Below are 18829 nucleotides of genomic sequence, written 5' to 3'. Positions count from 1 at the left end.
GCAGGTAATGGAACAAGGCAGGTACTGGAACAAGGCACATGGCAGATAAGCCCACTTGCGGGGCACACGGCTTGTAGCCCTCTTCCAGGGCACTCGGCAGGTTGCCCACTTGCAGGGCACACGGCAGGTTGCCCACTTGCAGGGCACTCAACCAGGGTAGTCCGCTAGTGGGCAGTCATCCTGGGAGTCGCGATGCAGGGCACTCCTATTGGGAGTCCACTTAGTGGGGCGCTGGCCGCAACTCAGGAACACGGCAGGTTCTGGAACACGGCAGGTTCTGGAACACGGCAGGTTCTGGAACACGGCAGGTTCTGGAACACGGCAGGTTCTGGAACACGGCAGGTTCTGGAACACGGCAGGTTCTGGAACACGGCAGGTACTGGAACACGGCAGGTACTGGAACAAGGCAGGTACTGGAACAAGGCAGGTACTGGAACAAGGCAGGTACTGGAACAAGGCAGGTACTGGAACAAGGCAGGAACCAAACAGGTAGTCCTCCAACTTCAATGTCAAGGCCCAGACTGCAGGGCTGGGCAGGTTTATCAAGGCTGACTTGATCAGGTAAGCCACTGCAGCTGGACCTGATAATCAGTCTGAGATGTCCTGATTGGCTAGGGCGGCCACTAGTGGCAGGAAACGTGAAATGAAAATGGAAAGTTTGAACAAGTCCAGCTAGCGCATGGTGAAACGTGACAACCTGCTAAGTGTTTTAAGACAGACAATCCATCTTTGAGACAAAATTGTAACCAAGGGCTGGCACTCCTTCAAAGAAGAAAGAAACAGGTGATATCATTAAAACTTGAGGTTTGCTCATTTATTCGTGCGTAGTCCTGTAGTAACAAATTATTTATCAAACACAAAATAATAAACATACCAGCCAAGAGAACCCGTCAATATCACAGCGAGAAAAGCCTGCTTAAGGTTTGTCTTTTTTTTGAAGGAGTACCAGCGCTTGGTTCCAATTTTGTTTCATTGTTGGAGTGGGGTGCTCCACATTTTATGCTTGAGCCACCTGGGAATGATTATATCACATGATTCTAGAAGTTACAGTCGTTATGCTTAGGGCCCCATGGCTAGTTCTAATGATAAGATAATCACTCATAGCTACCCAGCAGTCATCTGGAGCTAGACTTGGTAGACTATGACTGGCGCGTCAAGGGGGACACGTGTTAGCTGCAGCTTTGGGTTTGGTGAGCAGAGCTGAAGTTTTGCCCTCACACAGTTTAGTGGTGCTATGGCTGGTTTGATTACTGTCTTTGGAGTCAAATATAAGGAATGTTCCACTGTTGAGTTGTATCAACAAAATGAGCCCCATTGAAACCAACTGTGACTTATATGCATGCATGCATGGCCTTACTGTAAAGAGAAGGATCCATTAAGTAGATGCTACTGAGAGAACTGTATCGCTTGTTAGTCTTGAGCCTTTTATCCAAATAACATTATTTAAAATACCGTATTTGCTCGATTATAAGATGACCCTGATTATAAGACGACCCCCCAAAATCAAAATATTAATTTAGGAAAAAAAACAAAAAGCCTGAATATAAGACGACCCTATATGAAAAAAGTTTTACTAGTAAATATTAATTCATGTAAACTATTTTTTCATATTTAATAAAAGCTATTGAGAAAAAAATATATTTTTTAATTTCCTTTTATTTGCCAATCTGCCCCCCCCAGTTATGCACATCTGCCCCCAGGCTTGCCACTTTGCCCCCAGAAATGCCTTATACCCCCCTATTTGCCACTCTGCCCCATGATGTGCCTTTTAACCCTCTATATGCCACTCTGCCTCCAGAAATGTCGTATACCCTCCTATATGCCACTCTGCCCCATGATGTGCCTTTTAACCCTCTATATGCCACTCTGCCTCCAGAAATGTCGTATACCCTCCTATATGCCACTGTGCCCCATGATATGCCTTTTAACCCCCTATATGCCCCTCTGCCCCATGATATGCCTTATACCCCTATATGCCACTCTGGCATATAGGGGGTTAAAAGGCATATCATGGGGCTGAGTGGCATATAGGGGGTTAAAATGCATTTCTGGAGATATATATATATATATATATATAAAACTGCTTACAGCAATCACACTCCTATCAAGCCAAGGCAGCCAGTACATGCTGGAACCTGGGGATGATAGTAGTGTGATTACAGCCTCCCTATGCCATGCTACCATCCCCACCCCCCTTACACATCCATGCTACCACACACACACTCATTCATAAACATTTAAATACTCATTCATTCCATTAATCACACATACCTGCTCAAAAACCCTCCCCCACCCCCTTACCTGAACTGCAGATCTCTCACTCTCAGACTTCTGCAGGGGCCCGGCTGTGCGAGCTTTGCTAGCTTCCTGTTCTCCTGCTGCTAGTAGCAGAGACGCTGCTCGGGACCAATGCCCGGTAAGCAGCCTGGCCCCAGCAGACATTTTTTTGAGGTCTGATTAGAAGACAACCTCGATTATAAGACGAGGGGTATTTTTCAGAGCATTTGCTCTGGAAAAAACCTCGTCTTATAATCGAGCAAATACGGTACAAGGAAATATGTTGAAGGGATGCTTGAGAAAATTAGAAACACAGAAATAGTTCGGTTGGGTATGGCCAGACCTCACTGTGTACCGTTCTGAAGACCCCATCTCCAGAAGAATAATAAGATTCTAGAGATTTTAAAGAAGGGCTGCTAAAATGATAAATGGTTTGCAGGATAAAAAGGATCAGGAAAGACTAAGGGATCTCAATATGTAAAGCTTGGAGGGAAAGAAGAGAGTGGAGATATGAAAGAAAGATTTAAATACTTAAAGGGATTTAACAAAGTACAGGAGGGGAGTTTATTTCAAAGAAGGAGAAATGTTAGAACGAGAGGTCATGATCTAAAACTAGAGTGTCAGAGGTTTAGTAATGTAAAGGAGGTTTTCCTTTACGGACAGGGTGTATAGGTTGTATGCGTTGGAGAAGCATATATCCTGAATATAAAATGAGTACTCATTGTGGGCAGACTAGACGGGCCAAAAGGTTCTTATCCGCCATCATATTCTGTGTTTCTAAACTACAAAACCATTGTTCTATTGTTCTACTGAGATAACCATCTCCATTTCTGACTATATATATATATTGACATGTGTACAATCTGACAGCTTAGTTTTGTAAGAAAAACATGGAAACTGAAGACCTCAATGAACTCTCCCGTATTGAATGCATTTCTCACATCTTCCCTTCTTATTCTGCCATACTGTGCTGATATCTTGCGTCAGTCTCACTGTCTGTCTCCCCCCGTGGTCCTTCTCTTCCTGTCTCCATGGTTACACTCTCACACTCTGTGGAGACGCTCTCTCAAATGCTGTTAAAGGTCAGCGAGTAGAGTAGACGTGGGGGGAACCCCCAGGGGAGACAGGTGTGTGAGAGAGAGAGAGCAGGAGGAGAGGCAGTGAATAGGAGAGGTGAGGAGAGACGGGGCATTGACGGATGGACAGATAAATGCAAAAAAGGTATAAGAGAGATTAAGCAACACAGATACGACCAACAGGATGCAGAAGACAAAGCATTCTACAAAAAAAGCAAGACTGCTATAAATAGAGATAATGAAAGAAAAACTTGGTTTTATTAAAAAAAGCTAGGATTTAGACAAGCTGAAGAGCAAAAAGCCCCCGTGCATCCACAGAGAATGAGGGACACACTAAAGATATTATGGAGAGCATGGAAGGGCTGACGACATTCAGCCTGGTTGGGGGCTAGTCAAGCCAAGTGACATGTCCAAATATCAAGTCACCAGAATGAGGAATCTGCACACACACCAAAGGAGCTCAGGTGCTTAACTGTGCCAGGAAGGGCCAGCTCCCCAGTAGATCAAAATAAATAAAAGGCTCCAGGCACTCCAGGGTTCCAGCTCAGGCAGATTTATTAAAGGAAGACAGAAACAACGTTTCGACCTCACAATGAGGTCTTTATCAAGTTAACCACACAATCAAAAGTAAGAGTTTAAATTGCACATATCAATATATGGCTAGCCAATCAAAAGACCAATCCAATCTAGCACCATATGTAGCATAATTGATGATTATGCATTAACAATAGTAAATATTCAAAAGTATACATCCTATAATAAACTTGCAGATGTTAAACGAGACCAGCAACAAATATAAAGAAATATATTAAGATACATATGCATTAAATGACCAAAGGGAATATATTAATAAAATACCCATAGAGTATGTGCAAACAGTGTATGTAATAGGCACTTAGAGATTTAACCAGTGCAGTTCCATATAAAAACAATCAGTGTTAATACTCCAAAAAAGAGTGTGAATTAAGTCAAACCAAACAACCAAATCGGCAAAAACAAATATGCTGATTAAAATGAGATAATTTGTCAGCACTAAAACGTGGTGACGTTCTGCGCATGCGCAAGTATATTCCGTGCATGCGCAAGAACATTATCTCTGATAAAGTAGTGCGAGTGTAATCAAAAGGTGCATTAGCATTAGCATTAGCAAGTGCATATATTATCAGATCACCATCCTTTATCTTAAAAACCAGAAAATTGTAAAAAGACAATATCTTTTGTGAGTGAATAAATAGTTATTGTCCAAATAATGTCCAAATATCAAAACGCAAAAACTAGATCTGGCAGACAACACTGCAAAAGTTCGACACAAAGGATCCAGTTATCATGTAAATGCTGTCTGACTACCCCTGCTGGTTCAATGTGGAACTGCATGTAAAAAAAGCTTTAGGTGGTAATAAATACATATTTTAAAATTAAGCAAAGAAGGAAGATTAATGAGGCCACTTCTGACTAGGAATCTGGGAAACACTTTAAACCTGTAGAGAAAGATAGGTGGATAGGTGACACGAACCTACACGCTCATGCTAACACACAATCCCTCTAACACACATGGAAACACCTAAACAGTTGCACATACACACTCATGCCAATACATAGACACACATACAAGATCATGCTAATACTTACACTCATGCTAACACACAAACACTCATGCTAACACACACACGCTCACTCTTACATATATTCACACATAAATACTCACTTATGCACTCCCTCTCTATCTCCCGTTCACTATTTCACTCTCTTACAGATCCCCTCACTCCATTAACCCCTCACTCTCTTACCTAAGCCTTCTTACCAGTGGCTTGCACAAACACGCCCGACTTTACAACGGGGTAATATAACATCACATTACGTGACCCCTGCCATGTTCCCACTTGCGAGAGTGAAGAATTTTTTGAAGAATATTGGACCAGCACGAGTGATATTTTCTCCCTGTCCCTCGGGCCAGCCCGCCCCTGTAGATGATATATATATATATATGACTATAGACAGATGGATAGATAGATAGAGTTCCACAGATCTATAGAGCAGGTTACATAGAGCAATACCTGGAGTTTGCTATTTGCTTTATACCTTTGCAGTGATTTTGTGCAGTCGGTTACAACTCTTCCTTATTACATTTGTAGGATCGATGATTTAAAACCTTTCAAGTAACCTATAAAAATTGTACTTTCCCAGAGTTGGCTGAAGCCGTAATTCTTGTTAACTTCGGATTTTACTGGGCTCCCTCTTGTTTTCCAATCCTGTTAATGGAAGAGGGAATATTGCAAACTCAGCTCTCCACATGGCGAGCGGATTGGGGCTGTTTGAAAAATGGATCGCTCAGATTCCTACAGCCGGCTGCTGGCGCATCCGAAAAAAAACAGGAGTAAATCACAATTAGCTTTTGGGTGAACCTTACGAACAGAAGCAAATAAGGATTAAAGCCGAGTATATTTTGTTCTTTGCGCCGGTAGAGGAAATTGAACGTTACCGGTCAATGGGATTTTAAGAACAGATATTTATCTACGACCCTCACGGTTCCTTTACAGAGAGCGTGGTGGATAAATGGAGCAGCCTCTCATTAGAAGTGGTAGATGCTAATACAGTGAGGGAATTAACACATGCATGATACAGGCATATTGATATTCTGAATATAAGATAAGACCAAGGACTGATTAAGGTTTGAGTCTTTAAGGAAAAGACTAGATGGGCTGAACGGATCTTATCTGCCACCAAATTACATGTTTCTGTATGTTTTAGGTTGGTTGTTGAAGTACGTAACCGCCTGGCTTCTCCTCCTGTTAGGGTGGCTTCGCTTTTCTTCTTCTCCCAAGTGCTGCTACCAGATATAACATCCAATATTCTGTCTTCAGCTGCCCTTTGCCATGACATTGTGCGGATTTATACTACAAACATTATTGATAATACTCTTGGACCATGCCTGTATATGAATGAACACTCAGCGTGCCTGTATGTAGACAAGGGTGGAATGTGCTGCAAAGGCTGGCTGAATGTAATGGGAGTTGCAGCCAGCATTAACAGGAGTGTCTGTTATCTATTTGTGAAAATCAGCTCACATTCTTGATGTCTCCGTTCCTCCGATTCCTTCAGCCCTTCCAGATTTTCCATTTCCAATAGCATCAATAAAGCCAGACTCGGAGGGAACCCTTTGATTAAGTTAGAAAGTCAATAAATGTCCGGGGCTCAGGTCTATATAGACCGAGTTTTTTATTATTTTGTTTGTCTGGAGGAAATGCTCGTACGGCGGAACGGGATTGTTTATCGGAAGCATAATACTTTCCCACCCTGTTCAATTTTCCAATATGTGCTTTTCAAAAGCAATGTGTTCTGTGTAGGATTTAAAAGCATACATTAATTTCTATAAGCAGCTCTGTATGTCTTCCGTGCGTGTGCAGAGCAGCTTAAAGGATTAGCCGAGCATAGGATCAACACGGAAAATGGATTAATAACTTTGATTCAATGGCGTCTGGAATTGCTGCTCAAATTCTGAACAATGGACGAAGATCTGAAGGTACTTGAGCACAAGTCAGAGCGGCGCGGTCACAACGCTGTCCTGGTATTGCTGGAAAAAGCCAAGAATGGAGCCACTTCCAAAATCGGCCCCATAATTCTATGATGCCTGGTTGTTGCTGCAATTAAAACTCTACAGAACCAAAGATAAAGTTCACTTACAGGTCTTCTTATCCATACATGAAGTTGAGTGAGCTGTTGACATGTGTGCACACTTTAGATCATACGGAGATTGACCAATGGACTTGACATTTTTTAGACATCAGAGAAAGTTTTGAGATTCTAACCGATGTTGTAGCAGACCTAAAATATATAGAATCATTCTCTATTTTGATCCATACCTATGCATGCAACACTTATTTTACTTTCACACTGACCGAATATACATGTGCTGTTTACCGTGGACATCAAAAAGTGTCTCCATGATCTAATATTCGATCTAACCACACCATAATCAAACCAGGATTGGGGATATTGGAATGTAACACTTAAAGGGTCCTAGCGAAAGCGAAGTGTAACGATTCTAAGAGTTAGTCTTGCTACGAGGAGGAGAGACTTCATGTCATTTATATGGCCTCTTCCACAGCGTCTTAATAATAATAATGGTTATTAAGAGATTAAAAAAAGATTGAACGCAGCTGGACTGATGAAACTGTTAACTGCATCTTAATTAAATGTATCAAGAGAATGTAATTAAGTATATGTTATTTCTCTACTGAGACATGATTTTGGGGGGAAGCTTTGAGCTAACCAGCCTACATCTCGGTGGTTAAGACCCCAGAGTACGGTCAAGGATTTATATGTTCATCAAAGTCAATTTCTGAGAATGTGTGGTCTGTTCTGTCCTCTATACATTGGTATTTTTGAGGAAAGAGGAGATGTGAATTTAAACATACAAGGGATTGGCATATAGCTCCTGGATCTAAGATGAGGCCAAAAAAGAAAATTTGACAGACTAGACCGGCCGAATGGTTTTTATCTGCCCCCCAATTTTGATAGCATGTTTCAGCTAAAATTCAAGAACTATGTGTAATTATTATTACTATTGCAATTACTTTATACGCACGTGTTATGTAAATATAAGAAATATTCATGATGTTATGACATCATAGGCAAACAGAGACACCTAAATGGAAATAAAGAGACTGGCAGCTTCATCATACTACTTGACTTCTTGACACTGTTTCAGCCTCATAAAGTTTTCTTGTTGCTATCAAACGTATTATATTGTAGTGTGCTGTTCCACAAAATGTTAACCAAGCTCTCTAGCTTTATTATCTCTGTCATACTTTTCTTTGCTTTGAAGCTTTTATAATATAAAACAACACTTTTCGTCGGAAGAAGAGACTCTGAGGTCCCAAAATCTTATGTGACTACATTTTCTTTTTAATGTTGGCCCAAGGCATCACCTTCAACCAAAGACTCCATTCTCCCTTTTCTTTTTTCAGTTTCTATGGTAACAGCCCATCAATGCCTACTTTAGTGTCATATGACAGTTAACCATTTCCTAGAAAATTACAAAATTATTTAGGGAACGTTTCAACATTTAGTAGTACTGGGAATGCTTTCAAATTGAATTTACTTTATAAAGTGTAATTAGAAATGTACCTTATATTTCAATTATATTTTTACTGCCCAAATCGGGTACATAGAAAAAAACATTATTTTTTCTCTAATTGTTTTTGCCTTTTTAACTTTACAGACACTTTTCCCCAGCCCTGAAGATGGGTGGCAAATCTACACCTCGGCACAAGCCCCAGACGGCAAATGTATCTGCACAGTGGTGGCTCCGGCTCAGACCTCCTGTTCCAGGGACCCTCGGAGTCGACAGCTAAGGCAGCTGATGGAAAAGGTAAAAATAGAAATGGTCCATTTTAATATGAGGTGGCCTGATTTGTTGTGGCTTCATGATTGGGCCATTAAAATGTCTGACTGGGTTCAAACTTATTTTTTTTCAGTCCTACTCCCAATTACCAAGCCTTTTTCAGCACTCCTGTTAGTGTGAAAAACCTGAACAGAAAAGTACATTAAGGGTCCTTTTTTGGGGGATCGATTGTATCCTACAAAGAAGAGGCCACCTTTAAGGCTGGAGGAAAATTGATTCAAAGTTTTCACAATCTTCCATTAAGTACAGCAAGGTACAACTCCATTAAGGCAATGGCCTAATGGGGGACCAAATGGCAAATCAGCCTAGTATCCAATTATAGGGGTTACTCAGTAGTCTCATCAAATACTGACAATATCTTCAGTAGGATCATATGCCACACTATCAATGTATGCACAAGCATAGAGGGGTACCTTTGATATGGTGGGTGTCAGTGATATGTATTATGTAGTAGCTCAAGTTGCCATAGCTCTTCAGGGCATTGCTTCGGTCTTACAGGGAGCATACAGCCACATAATTACTATATGCGGCTCTGTATAAAATGTAGTTGTTTTACCTCAATAGTGCTGAAATTAACGTACCTGACAACAGTGCCACATTTGTCAGGACAGTCCTAGCAACTGAGTTTATAGCACGGCTGTTGACTTTCCCTGAAAGTGTTCTGCTTATTGGGATGGCAATCGCAATGGGTGGTGGAGTTCTGTTGATGGACCTGCATGTGGTATAAAGGGCCATCCAGGTAATGTGGGCAGAGGGTGCTGTGACGCCACAGGGCCATCCACATGTGGTGGGCAGAGTTTTGTATTATATCAGTGTGAAATTTTAATGCATGCTTACCAAACTTCACAATTTGAAGGTACTAGACTTCATGACCTCCACAGGTTTCTATAAGCAATAGAATAACCACGAAACGTGTATTCCTTTTTTAAGAAAGAAATGTAAATTCGGAAATAATGTAATCAGCATCGTTTTATAATTTAAATTCCAATGGAGTCAAAACGTTGAGGTTATTAAATTAGAAGACTGTCTGCAGGAACGAATTAAGGAGACTCAGAGAATAATACAACATCTTTTTTTATTTTTCTGGCATGGCACCTATCAGTCTGGCTCCAAACATTCTCTTATTAAATTCAATTGAAGGTACTTTTCAGTAGACACTACTGAAGGAAACCCTGCAACAGGACAAAGCTTTTTTGGAGAGGAGAGGACCAGGAAATCAACAGCAGATGGTCATAGTAATAATGGAACTCTACATAATGCTGAAGACCTTAAAATTTTGGTCTATTAAGTCAAAATGATTTGAGTTAATAGACCTTTGTTTCATGGATTAAAGCTGGGAGTGCTACTGGAATTCTATTGCACTGACCTGTAAGATGCTTATTAGTCTATTAACAAAGGACTGTGTTGTGTTGATCTGAGAGTGGACTTACTAGACTGAGTGTAATTAACCTATGTATTAATTATTATGTTACATTCTATTTAAAGAGCATCAGCAATCTTTTAGGAGGTTGAAGGGGCACTAAAGTGATCCGAAAGTTGACTTGAGTCAGCTGTTCTCAAAGTTGGAAAAATCACATTGATTCTATCAGGAGGAGAACTCCATTAAACTCAAAAGGACCGCCTAACCCGGCAACCGACTCCACTGCTGGAGTAATTAATCATATTATCAGACTTGGGAATCAACTCAAACTCTTTTGGTCGAGTTGACTGTTAATGAACCTCTGCCTCATGCTCACTTAGTCTTTTTTCCAGACACAATCAAATTATTTTATTTTTTGGTAAAAAAAAGAGGCCTTAATGAAAGCTCATTCTACTTCTAGTTTCTAACTGCCTGTATAATGAATTCCAATATGGCAGCAACCAGCAGCTGCTAAGTTTCATCAAACTGCGTTTGAATTGAATTTCCCATTTAATAAAGATTAAGCTTGGCTGACTGTGCTGGTTCCTGTAATAAGGATGAACCTTAATGCACTCAGCTAACTGGTTGTCGACGCCAGCTCCCCAGACATATATTTTTGGAGGCCTTTCCATGTTGATCCACACTTTCCAAATAGTTGTTCTCTTTGGCCGGCTCAAAGCTCTATGTGAGCCTATATTCTAAATGGCACATCTAAGTTGGGCCTCTTAATGGATTTTCAGGCCTCTAAGTGGATGAATGCTTTGCAATCCTTTCTGAATTTACAGTTTTTTTCCCTATATCACCGGTATTTTATTTTGTCAACTCTGCCTTTTTTTAATCCCATTCCCCCATTTGAGTATCGGGACGTTCATTACATTGATGATGGCACTTGGAACAGGAAAGGGGAAGCCTGCCAGACCCATAATGGTCCGTCACACATTCTTCGTACGCTCCCAATGGATTTAGCATTCAGAACATCATCCTAATCACTTCTGAATGCATATACCCCGTCCTGAAATATTTTGTGGTCAGGTCACACTACTTGGTATTGCGCCAGACTAATTCTAGCCTTTATTTCTAAGCTACAATGACAAGGCATTGATAGGTTTAAATAGTTTATTGCCAACGCAGTGTTTAAAAAAGTTTTAAAGATTCTCAAATTTAACAGCTGAAAATTAAAAAAAAAAAAACACAAAAAAAATATGTGACTTGATTGATCATAAGAGAAAAACTACATGTAACAGGCCTGGACTGGCAATCTGGCAGACTGGACATTTGCCCAGTGGCCATTGGCACCAGTCACTTGCCTTTATTACGGCATGTTCGGCTGCTGGGCTTAAAATACCAGATCCCATTGTATTCCCCAGTCTGGCCCTGACCTATATTAATTTTTTTTTGTTTTTTATTGACACTTGGATCCCATTGTACAGCGCTACGGAATTTGATGGCGCTATATAAAACAATAAATAATAATACTATGTGTTGAATTCAGATAGATGGATTTTTCTCATAATTATAGTAATTGTTTTTTTTTTTAACATATAAACCAAAGCAACAATGGTTTTCAGACACTTTTATGTGACCTGTCATCAAAAACAAATTTAATAAAAAATGTAATACAACTTTGAAAATGGAATTTATGTTAAATTTTAAAAGTTTATGATTTTTCCCCCAAATATTATCGTTCAACCTATCCTGTTATGGAGTTCCTCATAATGATATGCCAATGCGTATGTGTGTTGGGTCACACGGTGCATGGCCTAAATTAAAATGTGGTTATATGTACATAAGGATATAGAGATATTCAGCGTAATTATATGATGCGGTATGTTTGGTACAGCAGGATGGAAATGTTTTCAGACAGTTATAATTGCCAGGTTGACATCTGTAATTCTGCTAATTAAGCCCTGCAAACAGATTTATTTAATGTGGGCTTAATGAACTCCCACCAGACATATCCCATGAAAATATAATGCAGGAGAACGGCACGGTTTGTTCCTTCGTTAAGCCGAGTGCTGGAAGCCGTTTACAGCCTCTTCAAAACAACGGTGTGGATGCATATGAATGATGGTATCCACATTTAACCCCTTAATGACAATGGGCGGTCCCTAAACCCATTGAAAAACAATGCATTTTGAGCCCGTACATGTACGGGCTTTGTCATTAAGGGGTTAAATTCTGGTCTCAAAAGCTGCAATATAAATAGATTTCTGAAAGAGGTGAGAAATAATGGCATTTTCCTGAAATTTGCACTATATTGATATTTTAATATATTTATTTGTATTATATATATATATTTATATATATATATATATTAAGCTCCTTGTGGCTGTTTTCATAAGGTCAGAAAATGGGATTTGTTAGATTCACATTCTGAAACTGAAAGGGTTTTAATAATAAGAGATGTATTAATCAATGAAACGTGTTAATCATAGTCCTTTGTTGTATCCAAGACAGTCAGGTCTCTTCATTAATGCTCGTCAACGGAGATCTCAACAGCTCTTAATGAACCAAAATCAAAACCCATCATCTGTTGATCTAGGTTTTGGGTCCGTAATTTTGCGCGTCCCATCAACTTGCAATTAACAGCGGCTGAGTTAACAGTCAAGATGGTAGTTGAGGGAATCAATCTGTCTAATTTAAAGATAGTATGGCACCAAAGCATGGAGCGTGAGGGGACGTGGAGTTGATTGCACCATTGACATTGAGGGAAACTCATGAGGGAACGTACGCATTGGAGGGGGGGGGGATGAGGAGTTTGGTTGTGGAGAGATTGAGTTTTAGGAATCGTGCAGACATCTAGTTAGAGACAGAGGCAAAGCAGTTACACGATCTAAGAGACAGGGAGAGAGATCAGGAGAGGATAGGTAGATCTGGGTGTCATCAGCATTCAGGTGGTATTAAAAGCCAAAGGATGAGATTAGTTTGCCAAGTGAGGCAAAGAAAGAACATAAGGGGTTCTAGAACTGAGCCTTGGGTTACCCCAACAGTTACTGGAGAGGGAGATGCTGAAGGTGCGACCAGAAGGTAGGATGTGGACCAGGAGAGAGCAGTGTCACAGAGACCAAGGTTGTGTGATATATGATACACATGTAATCGGGAGATCCTGGCTGTCACCTGACGTTTATACATGCAATATTTATATGGACGGGAGCAATTACACACTCGGTTATTTTGAATAAGCAATAACAACGCAACATTTTTCATTCCACTTCTATTCAAGGCTCTCAGGCAACACAAGGGAGCAATGTGAAGAAAATACAGTATGTAGGGATAAAAGCTGTCTCTCTCCATCACTTATGGGAATCTAAAAGGAATATAAAAGCGTGTGTCCTTGTTCTTTCAGAGTTATGGATGTTGATATTCAGAGAGACGTATACTGCAATGTGTATCATTAGCACTCAAGATGGTAAAAGTGTATTTCATACCTTAAAATGTGTCGGGTAGGAGTATTTCTGTTAAATCAAAGCAGAAAGCTGACAATATTTACAAGTGTTGTGTATAAATGACAAGAATGTGAAGAATTCAAGCAGTAGTCTGAGACTATTGAAAGCGGAGGTAATGAATCTAATCATGGACATAAGATAACCTTACAGCCAATATGTCTCTGGCCAACCCTGGCCACAATGTTAAAATATCTGGCAAAAATGGTCTAAGAATGGCTATAATAGGTACACTTGGGAGGTCTGTTTCCACCACGGGCAGACATCTGTTTTTAGGGTTTTGTCCGTCGTAACAAAGATAGATTTGGAGTAGAGAAGGCATTGTGTAAACCTAGAGTTTGATGTCAGATAAAAACCATTTGGCCGGTCTAGTCTGCCCATTTTTCCTGATGTAAAGACTCAAACCATAATCAGTCCATAGTTTTGTCTTAGATACTGGAGCCACATGCCTGTCCCATCCATGTTTAAATCCTCTCGCTGTATTAGCCTCTACCTCCCTCTCTGTAAGCATGGCCACCTTCCATAAGGATGGGACATTGAGTAGATACCCAACCATAAATGAGGATCAAAAGCTGCCCCGGACGCTTGGATTATCTATAGATTTGATGGTTTTGGAAACATGATGCACAGTTGTTTTATGGACTAAAACAGTGATTCTCCATTTATTTTTCTGATAGACAGATATGAGAAACAGAATTACAGTAACTCCATGCAGAGCAGGTTCTTCCATAAAGTACAAATGTCTCTGTTTGACAGAGATGGGTTTGTGCAGAGTCAATATATATATTTTTTATTACATCGCCAGTGCATAATAAAATGCCGTGGACCTTTCTTCATAACTCGATGTATTCTGATCTATGACTACTTTATGATAATTTAAGCTTTGCCTACATTGAAAAAGTATAACAGTAAAAAAAAAAGAACATTATTCATTCAGAAAATAGAAAAGACAAAGGAAAATGGAATTAACAATTGTATTGCAACAAACAGAAATATAAAAAGCAATACAGTTTCTTTGGGGAAAAAAGGACAGAATATGTTATAAAAAGGTCAGAGGACCATCATGACGCATTTGGAATGTCATAAAAATATTCTTAAATGAACGTAGTCTGTGGTCTACCATTGAGAACGCTTTTTCTCATTATAACCTAGTTATTATTTGTCACAGGTCCAGAATATTTCCCAATCCATGGAGGTCCTGGATTTACGGACGTTTAGAGATCTGCAGTATGTACGGAACACAGAGTCCTTAATGAAAGTTCTCGACACTAAACTGAGAGCCACCGACAGCCAGAGAAGTATTAACGCTAAAAGCTTTCAGGTAAATAGTGTTTTCCTTCCCAAAAGAGTATTGCACATTTGTTAGCAAACTGACACTGCTCCGTGCATTTGGAGGAACACCTGGCTTTGTAGTTTGCATCGGTGTCAATGGTAGTTAACAGAATTTAAAAGATCATATACGTTGTAAAGAAATATAATGAAGATGTGTTTCATGGAATATTTGCCTTGCCCTCCTAGTAGGGTTCTTTTATTTAATACCCAATAATTAAAGGGACACTCCAGCCATCATATGCATTTTAATGCATTTGATAGCTGAATATTCCCTTTGTTTTCTCCACCTCGCAAATGCATGAGCGATTGTGCAAAATGCCCCTTCTACACGTTTGTAAGCGTGATCCCAGTACCTGCTAGCAGGCAGGATCCACAAAGACATGTCACCTCAACAATGCTGATGGTGAGTAAAGGCGACATTGATGTAGACACTCCACAACCATCAGCTTTACACTATTTTCTAAGATAAAAGGTACTAGATTAGCCAGTTTTGGGTCACCACTTAGCTTGGCAAAGGGTCAGGGTTCTCGATTGCTGGAGTTTCCGAGAATGATGCCCTTTAAAGTCCTTCAACGGAATCCCTTACAAGACTGTCCCTAAAAGAAATGGATGGTCAACCTGGCATCGACCTTCTGAAAATCAGCTCCGCATTTTTGTTTATTTCCTTTTTCGGTCTCTGAGCAGGGTTCTTTTTTATTTTTGAAAAACAGATCTGCAGAACTTTGCACTGTCCTCGCAGTGTCCCTACGCCCACTCAGCTGAGATACTTAATCAATTTTCAGGATTATTAAATTTGTGCAGCTCCAGCAAGACTGTATCTGGCTCCATTTCATGATTTAGAGTAAGGAAGCAGCTGGCGGCTCAGGATCTGGAATGCTTAATGTGCAGCAGGGAGCCTACAAAGAAAGGATACAAATAGGACATATTAACTTGTGCATTTAAGTGGATGTATTTATAAATTCGCTGTATATTTACTGCATGGTCATTTACATGGATAGCCTCGAGATGCAGGCAATCTGCCTGCCTGGGTGCAAGTAAAAACATAGAGAGGGTTAAGCGAACATTCCAGCTGCTTACAAACCTCATCATGCTAAGTCAGTTATGGCGCACTTGAGTTGGCTAAGCATGTTGGAATTTGTTCACCGCAAGTGAAATACATTCTTGTTCTACTTAATGCACGAGAACGTTGGTTAGTTGAACCTTTTAAAATATTCAGGAGTGGAGCTAACCCCCTCGTTTAATTAGACTGGCGCCTTAGCCATTGGGTTCACGGAGTAACCAAGCTGTGTGAACCCTGGGTTGCTGATGTCAGCAGAAAGCCATTGGGTAAGCGCTATTTCTCATTGACAAACTGCTCAGAATCCACTAAAAGATTAGAGAAGTGAACAGTTTCTTTGAACATTAAAATGCTAATAAAATGTGTGCCTCTGGAACTGTCTAATGCTTTAAATATTCTCTTGCTTGTAAAAATTATTGTGAAGAACGCTTTGCGCACATAAACTTTTGGGATACGTACACCCCAGATTTAGTTTCATGGTAAATACATACTGTTCATTTTTACTTTACTTATAGGAACTGGAAAATGAGATGTTTGTTAGTTCCCCCTCCCCCTGGCTCCCTGTACTGAAAACAGGAAGCATACTTAAGTATGCTTCCTTCACACCTGCTGGATCTCTGGAATCATCGGGAGTAGCAGCAGACAGTCATATGGCATTTTAGCCAATCAGGAATTATTAGAATAATCGATCTTCTGCAAAATGTAGCAATCAAAGTTCCAAAATATTTACATACTTTATATATCTGAACCAAGTGGGACATTTCATGTAAGGGTTTAGCTTCTCTGTACTCACATCTGTCCATGGTGCTAATTGGAACATTAGAAGCTGAAATCATACAAACAAATTTATTCTCCAAAAAGTGACTTTATAGGTGAGTTTGCAAGAAAGTTGCCATTTCATGATGATGTGACTATACGGGTCCAACCAAACCTTTATTGCAGGAGAAGCTCATTTGTGTCGTCTAATGCATAATGAAGCCAAACTGCAAGCTCCTTAGTGTATAAAACCCTGCTAATCCTCTGAACTGTGAACTCATTTCCAATTAGCAACTTCACTATGCGTTATGAAGGCAGACGTTCTCTAGTAAGTAGGGCTGAGATGGCCCTCCATGGTGGACAATTAATTAAGTCATGTGAGATTCCAAAAAAAATCCCCTCCTTTAAATTTTTAAGATTAAAATAGTTCCAGACTGTTAAAGAGAAAGAATCACCGCTAAATTACTTTCCCAGCAAAATACAAAAATTATAAAAAATAGATGGAACTGTCAGAAGATAGGCAACATTTGCACCAAAAGACATAGCAAAAAGACTTAGTTATATATTAAGTAATATATAATATAATACCTAATGGGTAACTATAGTATATGTTTTTTCAATAAGTATAAATAGAATATTTATTTAAAAGTAGATTATTATTCTACTTATTTGAAACTGTTACTATGAGGTCTTCCTCTTAGAATTCACCATCTTAACTTCTTAGCGTTATGGCGCTCCATGCGTTCGCTGTCTGATCTTCTTCAGCTCAGAGTATCGGCGTAGACAGGGGTCCTACTGATTGCTGTCAATCTCCTGCTCTCTCAGGGTGATCCAAAAAAATTGGAAGTCTCCTCTTAAAAAAGCCTAAAAAGGAAAAAATATCTGTTATGTTAACGGTAAAAGCATCTGGACCGCACCAGCAAATTTACCGTCGGTTATATTTTCGTTCAGTACCATTCAAGGATTTGTTCTCGTACCTTGGGATATCGAACAGACGGAGGTGATTCTAGGTCTATTTGAAATGCGGTGCTCTTATTCTCAGGGCTCCTGTTGCTTATTGATTTTGGCATCGGTTTAATTGTTTTTCTTATTTCCGTCTTCCTGTTAAAAAAAAGTTACTTTTCCTGAGATTGCGAAGGATGCGACTGTAGGGGGAAGATCCGATCACAATGTGCTGTTGGGTAATTGTATAGAATATGACTCTAATTACCCTCAGCGGGTTAAGGGAGGATTAACACCAATGTATATGAACAAAACCCTGCACTGCTAAATTAAGATTGCCGTGGGCTGAAGTGTTTACTATAGAAAAAAAATTCCCTAACCTCTAATGAAATGTACGCAATTGTGAGATCTCTTTGGATAGCGTCATGCATTTTGAGCCTGTACATGTACGGGCTTTGTCATTAAGGGGTTAATTCTGATTATCTTCAGCCACCTCTCACTGGATCTGCCCGGCTCGCCGAACTCTCCCCAGGTCCATCAAAAACTTCTCTTGTTTATTCTCTTCACAAACCGTACAAACTCTGCCTTCCCATATCCTGCCTAAAACTGAATATCTCATCCCCAAAAGTTCATCAGATTGTCCAGTGTTAGGCACCAGGTCACCGGCACACCAATGTCTACAAGAGTGGTGATAAAACCAACCCAATATCTGATATCAGACTTGGTCTTAGGGCTGCTTATCTACTGTATTTAATGTCATTTTTGATTAGAATTAACGGTAAAGTCATCACAAAACCCTAATTTTAAGGAAACCACAATTCCAATAATAATTTTCTCGTTCTTCAATTTTCTTTTCAGTAAGACATGCTATGAAAAAGCTTGTCTCCTTTTGTTTTTTCCTGATTCTTATACCCTGAACCTCATATATATAGGCTTTCATGCTGTTGAAGGTATACACAGTGTTGTTTTATTTATTTTAGTCATTTTTATATTTAAAAAAAGATGGGTGCCACAGGGACAGCCAGGGAAACTCAACTAGACACTTAAAGGAGTAACTTGGGGAACACCTCAATTTGTCAGGCAAGCTTGAGAACCTCAAGTTTTCACTTAAGTTACCAAAAGCTTCAGATCATCAGATAATAA

The 18829-nt window shown here is 39.9% G+C and overlaps 1 protein-coding gene across 2 annotated transcripts in view; it reads left to right on the top strand.

The window, feature by feature from the left end:
• The window catches only part of LOC149279046 (noelin-2-like), a 50590-nt gene that overhangs the window by 12677 nt on the left and 19084 nt on the right, over positions 1–18829 (top strand). Inside the window, exons 2-4 of one of the 2 annotated variants that reach the window (XM_089501413.1) lie at positions 3401–3406; positions 8575–8724; positions 14768–14920. In XM_089501413.1, coding sequence (XP_089357539.1) covers positions 3401–3406; positions 8575–8724; positions 14768–14920 — 309 coding nt within the window. The remainder of the gene's footprint in view (positions 1–3400; positions 3407–8574; positions 8725–14767; positions 14921–18829) is intronic. The other variant, XM_089501415.1, reaches the window with a different exon arrangement.

The sequence above is a fragment of the Sceloporus occidentalis genome, unplaced genomic scaffold, assembly GCF_023333645.1.
Source record: "Sceloporus occidentalis isolate IW3139 unplaced genomic scaffold, rSceOcc1.0.p SCAF_174, whole genome shotgun sequence".
NCBI lineage: Eukaryota > Metazoa > Chordata > Lepidosauria > Squamata > Phrynosomatidae > Sceloporus > Sceloporus occidentalis.
This window is presented reverse-complemented; position numbering and strand designations above follow the sequence as displayed.